This window comes from Carettochelys insculpta, chromosome 9, assembly GCF_033958435.1.
Source record: "Carettochelys insculpta isolate YL-2023 chromosome 9, ASM3395843v1, whole genome shotgun sequence".
In the NCBI taxonomy this organism is placed as follows: domain Eukaryota; kingdom Metazoa; phylum Chordata; order Testudines; family Carettochelyidae; genus Carettochelys; species Carettochelys insculpta.
The window spans coordinates 29,346,508-29,365,600 of NC_134145.1; the positions used below are offsets into that span (position 1 = coordinate 29,346,508).

At 45.8% G+C, this 19,093-nt stretch overlaps 1 protein-coding gene across 1 annotated transcript in view; it reads right to left on the reverse strand.

Annotated features, from left to right (window-relative positions):
• LPAR3 (lysophosphatidic acid receptor 3) overlaps window positions 1-19,093 on the reverse strand; it is a 37,546-nt gene that overhangs the window by 14,672 nt on the left and 3,781 nt on the right. The window contains exon 2 of the mRNA XM_075002849.1: window positions 4,395-5,151. Within this exon, the coding sequence (XP_074858950.1) occupies window positions 4,395-5,130 (736 nt within the window). The 5' untranslated portion in view covers window positions 5,131-5,151. The remainder of the gene's footprint in view (window positions 1-4,394; window positions 5,152-19,093) is intronic.

Here is a 19,093-nt window from a genome sequence, read left to right on the forward strand (position 1 = left end):
ACCAACTCTCCAGGTTTCTTAGTGCCCAGCTAGAGCTGGAGTTGTCTCACCAGGATTCCAGCAACTCCAGCACACCTGTGAATTTCAACCCTGCTCAAGGTAGAAAGACAGCTCTGATTGGCTGCCTTCTCCTCCTGGGGACGAGCACCCAATGGGGACTTCTGTGGAGATATGCAGAGCTCTCCCCTCCTACCACTCAGGAACAGAGTGGAGTTTTGGGATAGGACAAGGGAGACACCATTCTCACAGGATAGGAGGGGAAAGCAGAAAGAGCCTAGCAGCTCAAGGCACTCCTACTCCATCCTCTCGTCTGGGGAAGAGTGGGTCCATCAGCTTTCTGCTCCTCCCTCCTGCCCCTTCTCAGGCTGGGTATTGCAAGAAGGGGACTTTTTCACAGCACCTCGGTAGCACCCCCAGGACAGTCAAGAAGTCCAAAAGCTTCAGGAGGAGAACTGATGTGGGAATTGGGCAAATGCCGGAGAGGTGGGAGGGTGGAGAGCAGGACTGATCACAGGGCAAGCAACAGGCAGATGTAGGGGTGAAAGCTACTGCAGCAGTGGTTAAAATCACCACACGAATCCATGTGGAAGATTTGACAACCCTACCTGTCACTCACACACATGCTGGGGATGGACAAAAGGAGTTCAAAATCTCAGAACAGACCCACACACAATACAGTGGACCAGTGGTCACTAACTAGTAGATTGGGGTCTTCTAGTGGATCCTGAAGCCTCTGACAGGGGATCCTAACTGGTTTGTCTAGGAGCCTATCAAGTGCAGGCACTTCAAGGGCTCCTCTCTCCATTGCCAAATCTCTTCTGCCCCCTGCCTTGGAGCTGCCCCCGGGAGCCTCCTGCGTGATACACAGAATAGGGGAGAATGAAGAGGAGGAAGCTGTTGTCAGGATGTTGTGCCCCCTCCTCCTCCCCACACCCCATCTCCCCAGAGAAGGGGAGCACGACAAGGCTTGAGATGGAGTCTGCTGGAAGCTGCTCCTATGTCTGAACATGTTCAGCATATTTAAAAGGGCGACGTGAATCTTCTGCCATTTTCACACATTGTTGTGTGTCTGTCACTCACACAAACACATTCTGTCTTTCACACTCACTACACAACCCAACACACACTTGTGTGGCTGTTACTTCCTTCAAAGGGTGTTATTTTAGGCATTTTGACTGGTCTGTGTATTTCATAATCTTTATTTCTTTTTTATGCCTAAATTTCATCCTTGGGGTAGTGATTTCTAAAACGCCTAACCTGTCATGGCTGAAGTAATCATCACATGCTCATTTTTAAAACCCATGTAGAATAGCTAGGTTTGCATTTTCTGGTGGTGGTGCCCAAAACCTTGAAATTGGTGCCCATAACAAAATTCATTCCCTCCAATATTTTCCATTTGTGTGCACAACACTGGACAGAAATCCCCTGGAATCGAATTCAATTACCTGGAGGCTCCAGCAGCCAAATCGGGACAAAGGCAGACTAACCTCATTCCCTGCCTTGTGCCACTCCTGAAAGTAGCTGGCATGTCCCTGGAGCCTCTGGGTGAGGTGGGACAGGGGTTCTCCACACACTCTCCTGGCCTGCAGGCACCGCCCCCTCAAGTTTCCATTGACTGATTGTGGTGGAAGGTTCTCTTAAAACTAGTTCATCAAATAGAAGTAAAAGGGAAACTCATTTGTCCAGCCATCTGGAAGAATGTTGTCTAGGGCAGAAATTCCCAACCTATGGGTTGCGACCCAAACATGGGTCACGATTAGATTTTATAAGCGTTACCAGAAGGGCGGCTCTGAGCCATATGTGACTCTTAAAGGAGCCATTTGCAGCTCTGTCGCCGCTCATTGCTCCAGCTCCCAGTCTCCACCTTGCGTTCCAGTCCTGAAATGAAACTCAGTTTAATTGGCCTAATGGGATCCACCCCTTAAACCAATTATATTGAGTCCCATTTCAACACTACAGGACAGGGAACTGCCCACACCACAGGTGGGGGAAGGGAGTAGGAGGACTGGGGGCTGCCGCACAGAGGAGGTGGCAGAGGTGGCCCAGTGAAGGAGCAGTGGGGGGCAGCAGCAGCAGTGCACAGAACTCAGGTGAGGTAGGAAAGGGGGTGGGGGAGGCCAAAAGGGGTTTAAGTCTGGGGACAGGGAGAGCAGAAGGGGGCTGAGAGGCATTTAAGCCTGGGGTTGGGGGCAGGGAGAGCTGAGAGACAGCTATGGATCCGCACTCCAGCTGGCTCTGAGCCACGGGGCTGCAGGGTCCGTCCCCCGCATGCCCACATGGCTGCGCTGCTGGCCAGGGCTCCGTGCTGCAGACGGCTCCCAGCTACAGGGTCCCTCCTCACCAGCACTGCTGGCCAGGGCTCCACAACCCAGATGGCTCCAGGTGCAGGGTTTCTGCCCCCCACCCTGGTTTTTGGAAATCTTCTGAAGGACAGGCAGCCCTGGCTGGGGATCCCATGGATGGTGCTGCCTGTCTCTCATAAATTTTCCAAAAATCCAGCAGCCCTAGCTGAGAGGGGTTTAAGCTGGGGGGGGGGGGGGGCATTATATGTTTATATGTTAACTGGAACTTCCCTGTGTCAGAGGGAGAGAACTGTCATTGGGAGGTGCTTAACCTCGGGTTCAGTTCCCTGCCATTAATTCATAAATGCTGTTTTTTGCTGACTTTCTGGACGCGCAGGTTGGCCTATCTTCTTGCCCAAGCATTTGGAGATGGGGCACTGTGATAAGGGCTGGTACTGGAGTGCTTGTCAAGGGAACATTTCTTGGTTTTATATTCTATTTTTATATTACTGTTATAGTCACTGAGAGCCCTGGATAGGCACTTGTTTTTCTTTCTCATACTGCTTCAGATAGATCATTAGTGAAAGTTTGCAATGTTGAACAGAGCATCAAATATTACATTTTCAAATAGCCCCAGTCTGCTTGTTCTTTTCTGCCTCCTCATTTCCCTCTCTAGAGATAACTTAACATAATTTTTTTCTCACGTGTAATGTGTTTGACAGTTAGTTGTGAAACTATTACAGCAAAGACCCACAACACCAAAAGATAATCGAGGAAGCGCTCCTGTTGAAGGAGAGCTGTGTACCCACCGCCATTTCTGGGAGTGCCTTTTTCAGAGTGAGTGAGGTTTTACTTGACTTTACCATATCCGGATAGGGTTGGAAGGCTGGGTGGTACATATGCCTCCTGTTTCCCTAAACCTATTCTGACAGTTCCTGAAGGCGCCTACAACAGGCTGTTGCAGTTTGCAGACAAGTGACTTTTCCTGCCCTGCCACCAGCGTATCTGTTATCTTAAAAGTGAAAAGCCTTTCAGCTTGCCAGACCTAGTAGCATAACATGGAACCTGCAAAGGAGCCATAAAGCAGTAATTAAAACCATTTAGCAGGCATGTCCCAACCCTAAATTTACTGACCAAACCAGTTGTGCATTACTATGTGTACAGGGCCTTAGTTTAAAATTTGCTTTAAATATTTCATGAGTTTGTGGCTGCATCTTATAAAATCACACCTCTAAAAAATCCTTGCATAGATATTTAAATGCACAATCTGATTGTTCATTTTAAGTCTTAAATGCTTGGATCGTCTGACGTAGTTTTTTTTTTTTAATAAATTCTACAAAAGACCACCCTTATCTAAATAGACATTTTAATTTTAATTACTGTAGTGCAAAAATGTGCTTCCAAAGTCTTCCTGTCCTTTCTAGCCCAACCTACTCTTGTTTCACCTTTCTGTTTGAGAGCTCTTAGATCAGCGGTTCCCAGTCTTTTTCAGACAGGGACATATTTTGACAATTCAGGAAGACTTTGTGACCCAAGGCAACTCAAAACCAGGGGTGGGTTGTGTTGAGGGGAGGTTCTCCCCTGGGAAAAATGCATCCCCCCCAGATTAAACCCCTCTGGGGGCTTTAGCTGTAGCAATATGGTACAGCGAGATGGGCAGATCATAAGCAATTTTAGAGTTTTATTGGTCAAATCCTACATCTAGAAGTTAAATATTCACAGAACTTACTCACTGTCTGGGATTTTCAAATACAACGTGATTTAGGCACCCATTTCTTCTTATTTTAATCCAGACAAACACTCTGGTAACACTGCTGTACGTTTTATCAGATCTTCTCCTTCCAAACACCTGTCTTGTTTTTCCCTTTTTTTTTTTTAAACTTACAGAAAAAACACATTTAATAGCATTCTGTCTAAAATCCAACTGTTTAACCAGCTACTGGATGAGGAGACATTTGGTCTACTGTTTGACTGGACCAATGAATCATAATTTTTCTTTGCGTGACATCTTTTATTGCCTAAGACAGCAAGCAAGCAAGCACAGGAACATCAATAGCTAAGAGGTTTTAAGTAGTTTTTTAGCCTCATATATAATTTTCGATATTGTCTTACCTAGGACGGTTGTGACTGTCTTCATAAGCTTCACTGGTGTCTTCCTACGGCTGATGGATCCACTAGTGTGTGGAGACAAGACATTAGTTTTCCTTTGGACGTACATGTAGATTCTTAAGTAAACCACCACCATAATGAAGAAAACAACTAGGTTGGAGACAGTCCAGAATATCAGATAACTTCTGCTATAAATTGGAGCCAGGGATGAACAAGTAGAGATATTGCAAAGGCAGTTCCAACCCAAAGTAGGCACCGCCCCCATAAAAATAGCAATGGCCCAGATCAATAAAATTAAAAAAGTGACTCTTTTCTTTGTGAGGTTACTGTGAACCCTCATCCGCACTACTGACATGTGTCGCTCCACAGCTATAACAAATAAATTAGCTAGTGAGGCTGTCAAGCTGGTGTCCAGGAGCCCCTGACGCAAAAACCATCGGTTAACAGTTAGCGTTTTGGACACTGGGCCAGTGTTGAACATCAAGTATACATACGCAATGCCAGCAAAAAAGTCTGCAGCAGCTAGATTGGCCAGCAGATAATAGAAAGGAAAATGAAATCGTTTGTTTTTGACCACCGCTGCTATGACCAGTGAATTTGAAATAAAAATAAAGAGGCAGAAGAACGTCCCAAAACATAAAACAATAACAAGGTTTGTCCCAGACCACTCATCTGCTGTGTCAGTGTTGCTCATGTTATAAAAAAAGTCCATACGTTTGTCATAGTGGCATTCATTCATCCTGGATCAGGGCCTTACATCCTAGAGGAGAAGAGAAACACATATTACATTTCATGCCTTGTCTTGGCTTGAAACATCCTGGTACAAAACTTGGAGCATAAATGTTTCCAGAGAATAAATTTCATACAAGATAGAATTAGTGCAAATGGAAATGCTACTGGAAGAAAAAACTGTTCTAATAGGCTATGTCTACACAGCAGAGCTATTTCAGCATACCTCGATAGCCCAAAACAGCTACTCCATGTCTGTGAAACACGTTCATTATTTTGAAATATTTTTCGAAATAATGGGTGTGCTATTTCAACATCCCATAGTCTTCATTGCAGTTGTAAGGGATGCTTTGAAATAGCACATTATTTCAAGCTTAGGCTGCTATGTGGATGTAGCCATACAGTCCCTCTCATTAGGCCCCAACTAACTTAATCAAATGCTTAATTTGGTCTCAATGCCAAATGGACTTAAGCAGTGCTACTGTGCTTTGCTGAATCAGGGACTTAACTATTTATGAGTTAGATAACTTCATCATCTGCAGGAGAGCTAAGCGTTTAAGAGATTTGCTTGAAAACATGTGGCAGAGGCACAAACAGAATCCTGGTCTTCTTATTTCCAGTCCTATGTTTAAACCACAAGCCTACCATTTCTCCCAATACCTAGTTATGCATGCCTAGAACACTTGCAACTTTTCCAGTTTACTAACTAACCACGTAAGGTTTTCACTGGTGAAGTATTTTCCTGTTTTTGAAGCATGTTAATAGATATAATATGAAGGTACACTAGTTATGATGTATTCTCAATGCACACACACAACTCCTATCAGTAGTACATTAGTTTAAACGAGAGGACTGAAAGGTGAAAATACATATGACCTTTTAAAATAACTAGGTCCAAAGGTGCAGAGTACAGCAAATTGGCATTGGTCTGTGACCATAAAAGTGAAGTGCTGGCCATGGGTTCTGGACTGACAGCCCTGTAGAATAAAATCTCTTATTCATCCATAAGGAAGATCAGCACATGCAGCAGCAGTGGCACAAGCTTACACACACTGTGTCAATGCTATTTTGGACCAATCATGACTGAAGGTGAGAAGAAGAATAGTTCATTCTCCGAATTATGTCTCGCTTTGACCTGGCTGGGTTGACTATCAACATCAGCCCAAATAGTATGTGTTCACTAGGAGCTGTACTGAGATCAAACCCTTTTAATGCAGAAGATTAAACAGCCATTAGATGATAATGACTTTCAATGACTGTAATAGAAAAGTGGGAGCGTGATACTGGTTGAACCTCTCTCTTCTGGCAACATCCACAAACCAGCACGATTTTAGTTAGCTAGATGGCCACTTATCATGGGTGTGGCCAAGTCTCCAGTGGTCTCAAAATCTGTTTACAGCCACCAGTCCTGGCGTTCAGAGTTCTGTGCTGTTATTAAGCTGTAATTTACCCCCTAAATGTCTTCTACGAGCCCAGTAAGCAGTGGAAGTGTTGGTAATGCTACTAAACAATATTGACCTCCCGAGGTTCAGAAAATTCTCTTGTCCAGCACCGGTGAGGTCCTGAGGGTGTCGGATTAGAGAGGTTCAACTTGTATTAAAATCTGCAAGTGACAAAGCTAGATGGTATTATCAATGTAGGGAAGGAGTGGAATTTCATAAAAGATGATTTGGGCTAGTTTGAAAACTAGAATTAAAAGACATGTAATGTAATAGTCCAAAAGTGTAAGATCAAACTTAGAGTTCAACAACAAAAATTTATGTTATATACCAGGGATGTACCAGCTGGAAATGACAAAGGAGAAACACCTGAGCATACTAGTCAGTCACAGGATGACTATGAGCCACTGACACAATGCTTGTAATCAAGAAAAAAAAAAAAGTTAATGCATTCCTAGGATGCATCAGACAAAGTATTTCCAGCAGACATAGGGAATTGCTATTCCCATTATATAAGGCATGGGAGAGCTCTCATCTGGAATCCTGTGTGAACTTCTGGTCTTCCATATTTAAGAAAAATTAATTCAAATTGCTACACATGCAGAGAAGGGCTACAACAATGAACAGAGGAATGGAGAACCTCCCTTCGGAGAGATTTGCAGATCTTTGGTTGCTTAGCCTAACAAAACAAAGGCTGAAGGAAGATATAATTGCTCTCTATAAACATATCAGAAGGACAAATACTGGGAAGGGATAGGAGTTATTTAAGGTAAGGGACAATGCTGGCATAAAAACAAATGTTTATAAATTGGTCATCAATAAGTATACGTATCAAATTTAACAAAGATATGTAACCATCAGAGGACCAGTCAGGAACATCCCTCCAAGGGAAGTAACAGAAGGCAAAAATACTGAAAATATTTTCAAGATTGAGCGTGGAAAATTTATGGAGACGATGGTATACCTACAATTATCTATGGTTCTTTATGACTGCTCTTAACAAATGCTGCTAACAGCAGGAGTCGGGACACTGGAGGGAAAGAGTCTGAGCTATTACAGATAATTCTGTCTCAGGGCGAGATCCTCCAGCCAGGTACATGTGGTCAGGATATAACTGACCACCATATCTGGTGTTGGAAAAGTTTCCCCCAGGTCATGTAGGTGGAGATCCTGAAGGTTTTCACCTTTCTTTGCAGCAAGGAACATGGGTCACTTGTTGGTTTGAACCACAGTAAGTGATAGATTCACTATAACAAGAAGCCTTTAAAAATTAATATTTGGGGATTTCAGTAACTCATTCAGAGGTTATAGGCCCGTTACATAAGTGGGTAGGTGAGGGTCTGTGGCCTGAGATGTGCAGGAGGATATACTGGGTGATCATATGGTCTCTTTTGGCCTTCAAAGTTTCTGAAACAAATCACTTGGTCTCTTCTGCCTTTATGAGTCTTTGAAACTAATCACCACTCCTGGATTTTAACCAACAACCTAGGAGTGAATGGCTCCATTTTCCAACCCTAGCCCTGAAATATTCAAAAGCACCTTAATTTTTAAAATACTTCATTTTCTTCCCCCCTTCCTCCTTTGATATTTTTTATTAGATTAGCACTCCACTTCAGAAAGACTAGGACGGGTCAGCAACCTATCACCAACAGGTGTTTGTCTAACCTTTTCTTAAAACCCTCCAGTGAGGGGCATTCCACATTCCCCCTCAGTGACATATTCCAGAACTTAATCACCCTTATAATTAGGAAGAGTATAAGGGAAATGGAACTCTGCTGAGCTCACAAGGGCACAGTGGTGCAGACTGTCATTCCACAGCACTTCCCCCCTTGTGGTTTATTCTGCAGCTTGTAAGTAAAGGTGCCATATGCCCAGGCTGTAAACTACTGGAACAGGCTTGATTATCACTTTTCCAAGTAATAATTAACAATTAAACTAAAGCCTGCCCTTGCCCCTTCCAGCAAAGCACACCTTCAGCTGAGCAGGGACCCTCTTCCCTCTCTCACTCCTTTCTTCTCTGCCTATTGCTGCCATAGCCATGCAGCTCTGAAACACACAATCTACTCTCTTCCTCCCTACGCATTATTTCCCACCCCCCCCCCAAATCACAAGAATGCTCAGGTCGGGGGGAGGGAGTTCACTGTGATGGAAAGGCTGACAAACTGAAAAGCAGGGTACTTTATTAACCAAATGGCAGAGAGGAGACTGAAAATGAACAAAAGATGGCATAGAGCGGGGAAAAAACCTCAACTGCCTGGCCAGGCAGATGGGAAGAGAAAAGGAACAATCAGCCCAGATTCTATGTGAATACAAAGAAAACTGAATGCTTTGACTCCTACTGGCTGATTACCTAGTATGATTTACTCTGACCAGCTAACAACAAAGTCCTGGTCTTCATAAGTTTAAAATACATCTTTTTACCTTCTGTAGATGTCGTATTTAACTTAGTTGCTTAGCATTGCTACCAGTTAAGATTGGAAGACATTTAGGTGACAGGAGGCCAAAAAAAGGCTGACTAGATGAGATGTTGTGGCTATGGCTTGTCTAGTTGGAGGTAATTTTTGACGCAGCTCGTTTAACATGACAACATTGCTACAAAGTTATTGGACATTTATTCTCTCCAAGCATTCACTATAACACATAAAGCATGCAAATGATCAAGTTTAGGTCCCTAGAAATCTGCCCTCTTTCTCAGCTTCTCAAAAGAAAGGGTCTCCTTCCTACAGCTCTTAATTTGAGGATGTTCTCAATTTCTGGCAAGAGGAAGCCTTCATTAGTCCTATACCGCAGTCATGAGTTCAGAATTATGTCATTTCCACTCCCTCTTTCCATGGCAGCTAGCTCAGAAAAAGGTTGGAAACCAGAAGATCATTACAGCATACCATACTTTGGGTCGAACCATCAATTTCTAGAACTCATACATTCAGGGTTTTTTTATCCAGATTGACCATTTCCTTCAGCAGTAATATACATTGCTCAATAGATTTTTTCCCCACACTGAAATGACCATAACACAGCAAATGTGCAAGGCAAAAAGACTTTCAGTTAGCTAAACAAGACCACAAATTAGGGCAGAGGTTCTCCATTACAGAACACCGTCTCCAATGAAGTCTAATGCAAGAGGCTTAAGAGGAAAGTGCAAGAAACCTCACAGGACACAGTCATGTAGTAACCAACCCCAGGATGAGGTTTCTTCCTAACCCCGATCAGCTACACCTTGGCTTTCAAGCACAAGCAGGAGGATTTTCTTGCTTTTTTTTTTTTGGTAAAGTAACTCTGAATAATCTTGTTGCCAGCATAGTTTGGATAAACACTGAGTGCCCGAATCAGCTTCTCACACACCTAGCTAAATTCTTATTCCACCAGTGCAATGTCATTGAAAATCACCAGAGTAATGTGGGGGAAATTGTTTCAGCATACTTAAGAATTGCTGTAAGGCTTCAGCGAGGTTAAATGATTAGAACGCCTAAGTAGTTGGAAGAATGTTTTATTACCCTATTGTGACAGACTGTCTACATATCCTTTGCCAAGTCCTTATCCTCTCTATGACCGTTCCACCATTAGTAACATGGGAATAATAGCTATCTATGTAAAACATAAACATAAATAAAGCACCTTGAAATCCAATAAAGAAATGTCATTCACAAATACTGACGATCGCAGAGTTGTCTCACTATATTGGTCCAATAGCTGGCTTAAGTCCCTTAAACTCTCACATCTCATGGTTCTTCTAATTAAGCCATCCTAGGTACTTGCAAAGCTGTGCTGGGCACTATGGATATCCATCCACACATGTGCATCAGGGTCAAACTGAGAAAAATGTTTACATAATGCTGCATTCGACTCATTATTATTACAGTACTGAAAAAGCAGTCCAGTAGCACTTTAAAGACTAACAAAATAATTTATTAGGTGATGAGCTTTCGTGGGACAGACCCACTTCTTCAGACCATAGCCATACCAGAACAGCCTCAATATTTAAGGCAGAGAGAACCAAAAATAGTAATCAAGATTGACAAATCAGAAAAATATTATTAAGGTGAGCAAATCAGACAGCAGCACAGAATCAGGGCAGAATCACAGGCACATTCTCATGTTCCTCAACTAACATCACATATGTCATGTGCCAGCAATGCCCAGATGCTTTGTATATTGGACAGACTTCAGACTCTCTTCGACAAAGAATAAATGGGAATAAAACAGACATAAAAACACTCCTGATTCACAAACCTGTCAGACAGAACTTTAACGGAGTGGGCCATTCTTTTAATGACCTGAAAGTCTGCATTCTACTGAAGAGGAATTTTCACAGCAGGTTGGAAAGAGAGGCTGCTGCACTCTCTTTGATATTCAAATTAACATGTGGTCTGAACCAGGACGGGAATTTTCTAGCTCATTATATGGGCTCTTTTGCATACTTTGCTTTTTCTAATTCATGACTCCCCCCTCTCTTCTGCCCCTCTGCTCTCTGATTTGCTCACCTTGATAATATTTTTCTGATTTGTCAACCCTGATTACTATTTTTGGTTCTCTGTGCCTTAAATATTGAGTCTGTTCTGGTACGGCTATGGTCTGAAGAAGTGGGTCTGTCTCATGAAAGCTCATCACCAAATAAATTATTTTATTAGTCTTTAAAGTGCTACTGGACTGCTTTTTTGTTTTGATAGTATATAGACCAGCACAGCTATCTCTCTGTTACTACAGTACTGAAGAGACTTCCCAGACAATCATTGTCACAACTGATATTGTCAGAAGTCTACGCCTTTAGTTAATGTTTCCTTAATAAGAGATCTTGCTTGCAAAGTCATTCCCAGAAAAAGCAGCTGTCTGCCTCATCTATATCACAAAGACATGAACGTGCTTTCAGTTTCTAAGCTACCCTTCAGTTTTCTGGTTAGAAAATTGATGCCATAGTCCCTTGACTTCCCTGTGTTGCAAATTCATTAACGAATGCCCTCTTCCTGCAACTGGTTTCAAAAACTGAAGTTTGGAAAAATGAAGACTGGTGGGGACCACACTATTCAAGCTATATACAAAAACAATATCCGTTTATCCAAGCAAGTGTGAGCTAATGCATGTTCTAAACTCCGAGTGCACACATCTGAAATTGCATATGACCTAATCCAGCAGTATGATTGCACCAATAACCCAGAAATGCATTCAGCTCATAAGAACAAAGAAGGGTGTGTAATGCAGTAGAAGCCAAAAATGTTAATACGTAACTATAACAAGAAATTTAAAGAGGTAAACACTTTGGGATCTGCCTTTTTTTAAATTAACTTGATCTTTTAAAGTAATCAATTAATCAATTACAAACAAAGCAGTGAGAAACTGTCTCAAAACGCAAGCATCAATTTACAGAAATCATGACCTATATATTCACAACTAGAAAAAGTGTAAGCTTGTCCCAGAATGTCTCACAGCAACAGCTTTCATATGTTACCATCACTTGGAGCTGACAAAACCTTTGCAAGGAAAAAGATCTACAGAGAATTATGAAATCTCAGAAGATTCATTTTTAGTATCTTAGTCCAGGTCATTAGGATTTCCTGTGGTAGGGATTTTGTGAAACTTATTCCATTTTTCATGGACCTGGGATTAAACTTTTTAAAACACATGCTTTTAAAATCCATCTTGCACAAACTGGGAAACAAAATTGCTACACGAAGTATAACTGGACAATATTTAAGGTTCTTACGGAAGGAGCAGTTCTTCGAGTAATTGCTCATGTCCATTCCAAGTTGGGCATGCACACCCAGTCACCGGAAGCTTTTTGCCCTAGCCAGTTGCCGTATGGTCGGTGTGGCACCCCTTGGAGTGGTGCTAATACACGCACCACCCAAAACACATACACACACACGCCCCGCTCAGTTCCTTCTCGCCGTGCTGCTGACTGTTGAAACTCTTGCTTTCTCTCCTCAAATTGCTAGCTAGTAGCCTATTGTAGCGTAAATAGCTCTTGAAGAAGTGTGAATAGTTTAGTACTTGGTAGTTAGTCTTCGTGTTTTAGCTAATAGCTGAGGTGGGGCTGTCTCCCTCCCTCAGCACCAGGGATGCCTGGCTCCTCAAGCTTTAAGACTTGCTCAAAATGCGGCAAACGCATACCAAAAAGTGACCTCCCTTCAGCCTGCTTGATTTGTTTGGGGGAAGGACACTCATGTGATCGCTGTCCTATTTGTAGGCTCAATGCCTTAAAATCTTCTCAATGGAGGCGGCTCTTAAGCCTCAAGAGTGTCCAGCAGGAGCAGAGAGTGAAGCCTCCTTGGTGCAAAATGCACCGGTGCCATCAACCACAGTGCCGCCTAAGGACACTCAGCACCGGGAGCAGGTGCAGGCACCTTGCCCTCTCGGCCCCATAAGAGTCAATCTCCGGTGCTGATGAAGAGGAGGAGGCATGAGAGGCATCGCTCGCTGAAGAAGCAGGGTGTCCTCAAGCCCAAGGCTCCGGTGTGCCCTGCCAAAGGGCAAGAGGCATGTCCGTTGAAGCTGATGCAGAGTGGGAGCCCGCAGGTGCTGGACTTGCCCTCAACACTGGAGACGTTTTGGGCTGCACAGGGACTGCTACAGATGAGAGTGCCGGGTCCTTCTCATCTATGGAGGACAGGCGCTGCAGCACTGAAACTGAGTGATCGGGGTTCATGGACGTGACACCGGCGCCAACCCCCACCCTCATGTCGACACCGGCTCCAACACCGTATTCGGTGTCAAACACTCTGGTGCCAACCCAACAGACTGTGGGCCAATTTCAGGTGCCCTATAAACCAGCACTGTCCCCAGTGTACATAACATCAGCGCCAACTCTGATGGCCCCGCCTTGGTCATCTGCCTCTGAATCGGCACTGGAGTCGGACTCCTTCTACTTGAGCTCCAGACAGAGCGGGAGCTTGAGAAGGTGGCACCGTAGCCATTGCAGACACTGTAGTTGTCACCTGTACGATATGGGTTGGCCACCGGCTTTGCAGATGACTCAGCAGTGGCCCATGGGCAGTCCATGAGGCACAGGGCCAGGCCGTTAGACTGCCTTTTAACAGTGCCAGGGACCCTGTTGATTCCGTGCTTGGCACTGTGGGCATCCCTGGGCACTCAACCACCGAAACAAAGACAGGAAGTGGCAGTCATCGTGGAGGGACCTGCTCCTACTTCAATGGTGTCGACCTCGGCACCATCATCGGTGCCATCACAGAGGGACTGGATCCCTTCGGTGCCAGCGCCATCGGTAATTGTACATCTGGTGCCCATGGGGCAGGCACCAGCACCAACCCAACCATAGGAAGCATTAACAGTGCCATCTGTGCCTCCTGTGGCAGGGTTTTCAGGCCAGCTGGCGCCCATGCGAGCTCCACCTATGGTGTCCCCCAGTTTGCCAATAATTTCCATGCGGGGCCAAATGCCTGAACAGGTCACTACTGCCCTTCCCCTCCAAATGGTGGTGCAAGGGCTATCATCATCTTCCTCTCCAGATGAGGCGCTGACACACTTATCGGCCTCGCCTGTATTGGAGGATGGCAGGGCTTTTCAACAGCTCCTTAGGAGAATGGCCCAGAACTTGGGGGTGCAAGCAGAGGTGGTCTGGGATGAAATGGATGCTGTCACAGACATTTTGCCCTCTGCAGGGCCCACAAACATGGCTCCGCCCATAATCAAAACTATTGCCACTACAGCTAAAACAGTTTGGCAGACCCCTACTTCCACCCTTCCTATGGACTATAGGAACGAGACACGGTACTTTGTGCCATCCCAGGGCAATGAACATTTGTTCACGCACTCCCCCATTTGACTCCCTGATACTGAACACTGCTAACGGTAGAGAGCGCCAAGAGTTCCAGAGTCCCTCCATGAAAAATAGAGAAGCTAAATGCTTGGACATCTATGGGAGGAAGGTCTATTTAACGGGAAGGTTGCAACTAAGAATTGGAATGCTTACAATACAGTCAGCGCCCTCTCTAGGTTATCTGAGATGGTGCCACCCAACGCCAAGCAGGACTTCACAGCCGTGGTGGTGGTGAACAAACTGATCTCAAAGGCGGCCCTGCAGGCAGCATTGGATGCTGCAAACCCTGCCACAAGGGTTATGGCCTCCCGAGTGGTAATGCACAGGGGGGCTTGGCTGCAGGTTTCCAGCCTGCTTCATGAGGTCCAGAAGATGATCCAAGACCTCCCCTTTGATGACCCTACCCTATTTTCAGATAAGACAGATAAAAGACTGCATAGTCTGAATGACTCTAAGGCCACCCTATGCTCCTTGGGCCTACATACACCTGCCAACCAACACAGGCATTTTAACCCCCATCCTCAGCAAAGACAGTTTCCGCAGCCACAAAGAGAATATCAGTAGAAGGCAGAACAGGACAAGCAGGCGCCATTCAGGCCAACAACCTCAGGGTCACCGGAAGGGCCCACAGGGACGCAAACCACAGTTTTGATGGCACGGTCGGGAGCGTCAAATTGATCTCACCCACTCCAGCATCACCACTTTTTTTTGTTCCACCTATCCCCCTTTTACCATATGTGGTGCAGCATCACCACAGACCAGTGAGTCTGGCGTACAGTAGAGAGGAGATACACCATTCAATTCTCTTCCTACCCCCCCTTCATAAACCCTTTCCTTGTCCTCTTCGGAGACCCCCTCACAAGATCCTGTTACAGCAGGAATTGCAATCCCTCCTGGGTTCTGGGGCCACAGAAGTTCCTCCCAGGTTCAGGGGACAGGGGTTTTATTCACGTATTTCCCAATTCTGACACCAAAGCGGGGGGTGGAGATCCATCCTGGACCTATGAGGTCTCAATGAGTTCATTAGAAAAATAAAATCATATGATATCCCTGGGTCTCTTACTCCCGATGCTGGAGCGGGAGGATTGGTTCGCTGCTCTCAACTTACAGGACGCATGTTTCCGTATTTCCATTTACCCTCCTCACAGGAGGTTTCTCAGGTTTATGGCAGATGGAAACCATTATCAGTTCACAGTCCTGCCTTTCAATCTGTCTGCAGCCCCACAGGTCTTCACCAAATGCACGGCAGTAGTAGCAGCGCACCTACACAGGCCAGGGGTGAAGCTGTTCCGATACAGGGACGACTGGCTAGTCCAGGGTTGTTCCAGGGAGCAGGTGATTCAGCACATACAGTTAATCTGCAAAACCTTTGTAAGCCTCATCTCAATCAACAGAGTTTGTAGGGGCATGAATGGACACCAGGTGTGCAGGCTGTTCCTGTCAGGCAACAGGTTCAGGTCCATGGAGGCCATCATCCAAGACATCCTGGCAGTTCCCACCGCAACAGCCAGGTGCCGCCTGCGTTTGCTGGGTCACATGGCAGCATGCAACTTCGTGGTACTGCACACCAGGTTAAGGATGCACTGTCTACAGGTATGGCTGTCATCGGTGTATCACCCCGTAAGAGACAGTTTAGACTTGGTGGTTATGGTGCCGCCATGAACTTTGTTGATCCTGCACTGTTGTTAGATGAGGGGGTCATCCTCACAAGAGTCCCCTTTGCTCCTCAGAAACCCTCACCTTCCCTAGTAATGGACGCTTTGGACTGGGGGTGGGGAGCGCACATGGGTCAGCTGTGAACCCAGGCTCTTTGGAGCATTTTGGACCTTCAGCTCCACATAAACATGAGGGAGCTCAGGGCCATCAGATTAGCATGTGTGACTTTCAAGGCCAATCTGATGGTATATTGCATGCCAGTCGGCACAGACGTGACAGCAACGTACTATATCAACAAACGGGGGGTGCACGCTCCTCTCCCCGTGTCATGAGGCCATGATGCTCTGGGATTTCTGCATAGAGCACATCATCATGCTGCAGGCCCTTAACTGCCAGGTGTGCACAATTCACTGGTGGACCAACTCAGCAGGTCCTTGACGCATCACAAGTGGTCTCTCCACCCAGAGGTCGTTCATTCTACTTTCCAGAGGTGCGGGTATCCCCAGAAAGACCTGTTCGCCTCCCACCTCAATGTGAAATGCGGGACATTTTGCGCCTACCGCAATCAGAGCCTGGGGTTCTGGGCAGACGCCTCCAGTGTCCCCTGGTTGGGCAGGCTGATGTATGCATTCCCTCGAGTTCCACTAGTTCACAGTATCAGAGGGGTAGCCGTGTTAGTCTGGATCTGTAGAGCAACGAAGGGTCCTGTGGCACCTTACAGACTAACAGAAAAGTTTAGAGCATGAGCTTTCGTGAGTTAACTCACTTCTTCAGATGCTGGTCAGCACTCACGAAAGCTCATGCTCTAAACTTTTCTGTTAGTCTATAAGGTGCCACAGGACCCTTCGTTGCACTAGTTCACAGGGTTCTCCTCAACATTTGCTCAGAAGGGGAGCTGATCATCTTGGCGGTACTGGCATGGGCCCATCAGCACTGGTACTTTAGCCTCCTGCACCTGTCAATCTGCAAGCTGATGACATTGCCAATCCAACCAGACCTACTGATGCAGCAAGAGGGGAGATGGCAATATCCCAAGCTCCAGTTGCTGCACCTCACAGCGTGGATGCTCCCTGGCTGAGGGACCGGGAGCTGGCCTGTTCAGATCCCATAAAGGAAGTATTGTTAAATAGCAGAAAACCCTCCACCGGGTGACTTATTTGGCTAAGTAGAAAAGGTTTTCACTGTGGGTGTCTCACAGAGGGCTATCTCCCTCACAAGCCCCCATCCCATTGATTTTAGATTACCTATGGGGTCTGGTACAGGAGGGCTTGTCCCTCTCCTCGGTTAGGGTGCACTTAGCTGCTGTCTCAGCCTTTCACCCAGGTCATGGAACGTTTTTTGTGTTCTCAGACTCCATAGTCAAAAGGTTCCTGAAAGGTTTAGAAAGAATCAAGCCACAGGTTCGGGCACCACTGTCCCCATGGGATCTCACTTTGGTGTTAGTCAAGCTTATGGGGGCCCCCTTTGAACCCCTGGCTACCTGCTCCCTGCTGTTTCTGAGATACAAAACAGCAGTTTTGGTGCCATTCACCTCAGCCAGGAGCGTATCTGAATTGAGGGCACTTTCAGTGGGCCCCTTGTACACAGTGTTTCACAAGAGTAAGGTTAGGCTGAGACCTCACCCCGCGTTTTTACCTAAGGCAGTCTCCATATTTCGTGTTAACCTAGACATTTCCCTACCAGTATTTTACCCAAAGCCCCACGCCTCCCCGAGGGAGCAATGCTTGCATACCTTGGACATTAGAAGGGCGCTGGCCTTCTATACGGATAGGACTCGGCCCTTTAGAAGAACGCAGCAACTCTTTAAGGCAGTTACTGATAGGATGAGGGGCCTTCGTCTCCTCCCAGCGGATTTTCTCCTGGATAGTGACGTGCATCAAAGAGTGTTATAAAATTGTGAGGGTTCCTCCCCTGCTGGTTAGGGCACACTCCACAAGAGCACAGACAGTGTCTGTGGTGTATTTGGTGCAGGTGCCTATCCAGGCCATCTGTAAGCCAGCCATCTGGTCCTCAAGTCATTATTTTTACAGCACATTATGGTGGGCAAAGCTGTCCTGCAGTCCGTTCAGGGCTCCGACCTCACTTCCTAGGCATTGGCTTGTATTCATCCAACTTGGAATGCATATGAGCAATCACTCGAAGAAAAAATGTAAGTCACCTGTTCTGAAACTGGTGTTCTTTGAGGTATGTTGCTCATGTCCATTCCAAAACCCTCCTGCCTTTCCCACTGTCAGATTAGCCAGCAAGAAGGAACTGAGCGGAGGCAGTTGGTGGGGATGCCGGGCAGTGCATATATTGGCACCAGTCCAGGGTACACTGTATCAACCCTACGGCTACTGGCTAAGGCAAAAAAGCTTCTGGCGACTGGGCGTGCGCCAGCGCACACCCAGCTTGGAATGGACATGGGAAACACATCTCAAAGAACACCAGTTACAGAACAGGTAACCGCCTTTTAGCTTTCTGACATCCAATTTTTATTCACTAAGCTTTATTGCAGGGTCCATTTAAATGTTTCACCTATGTAATATTAATCTAGAATTACTCTCAATTTAGAAAGCCCTAGCTTTTTGACAGCACTATGTATTTCTGGAGTAATGCAGTTTTTTTTAAAGTATACTTTTTTTTTGTTTAGTTCAAGCTATGATGGTGTGTAGCAGCATTTCTCAATTTTATTTGGCCACAGGACCCTTTTAAACTCAAAAGAATTTTGCAGAACACCATTCCTAGACTCTTCTCCCTCTGTCCCCGACTCTACCCCTCCATCCCAAAGATTTACGCCACCTCAAACTCAGTCCCTCATCCCCTGGCTTAATCCCTCTCAGCCCCAAACCCACCTGCCCCCCATCCCCGGGATTGAACCACCTCAGCCCCAAATCAGTCCCCGGGACAAACCCATCCATGGTGCTGGATGGGTAGCCTACACTGAGTGGCCACGTGCGCCCAACATAAGTAAGGCTGGCATGGAGGTGCTCCACTGGTGGGGAAGAACCGAGTCACACCCATCTGAGGGGTGTGGCTGCTTGGGTAGCTGGGCAAGTGAGGGGATCTCTGGGGCTCCCTGCCCTGCTACCCCTGAAATAATGGAACTAAATTAATTTGGTTTAATG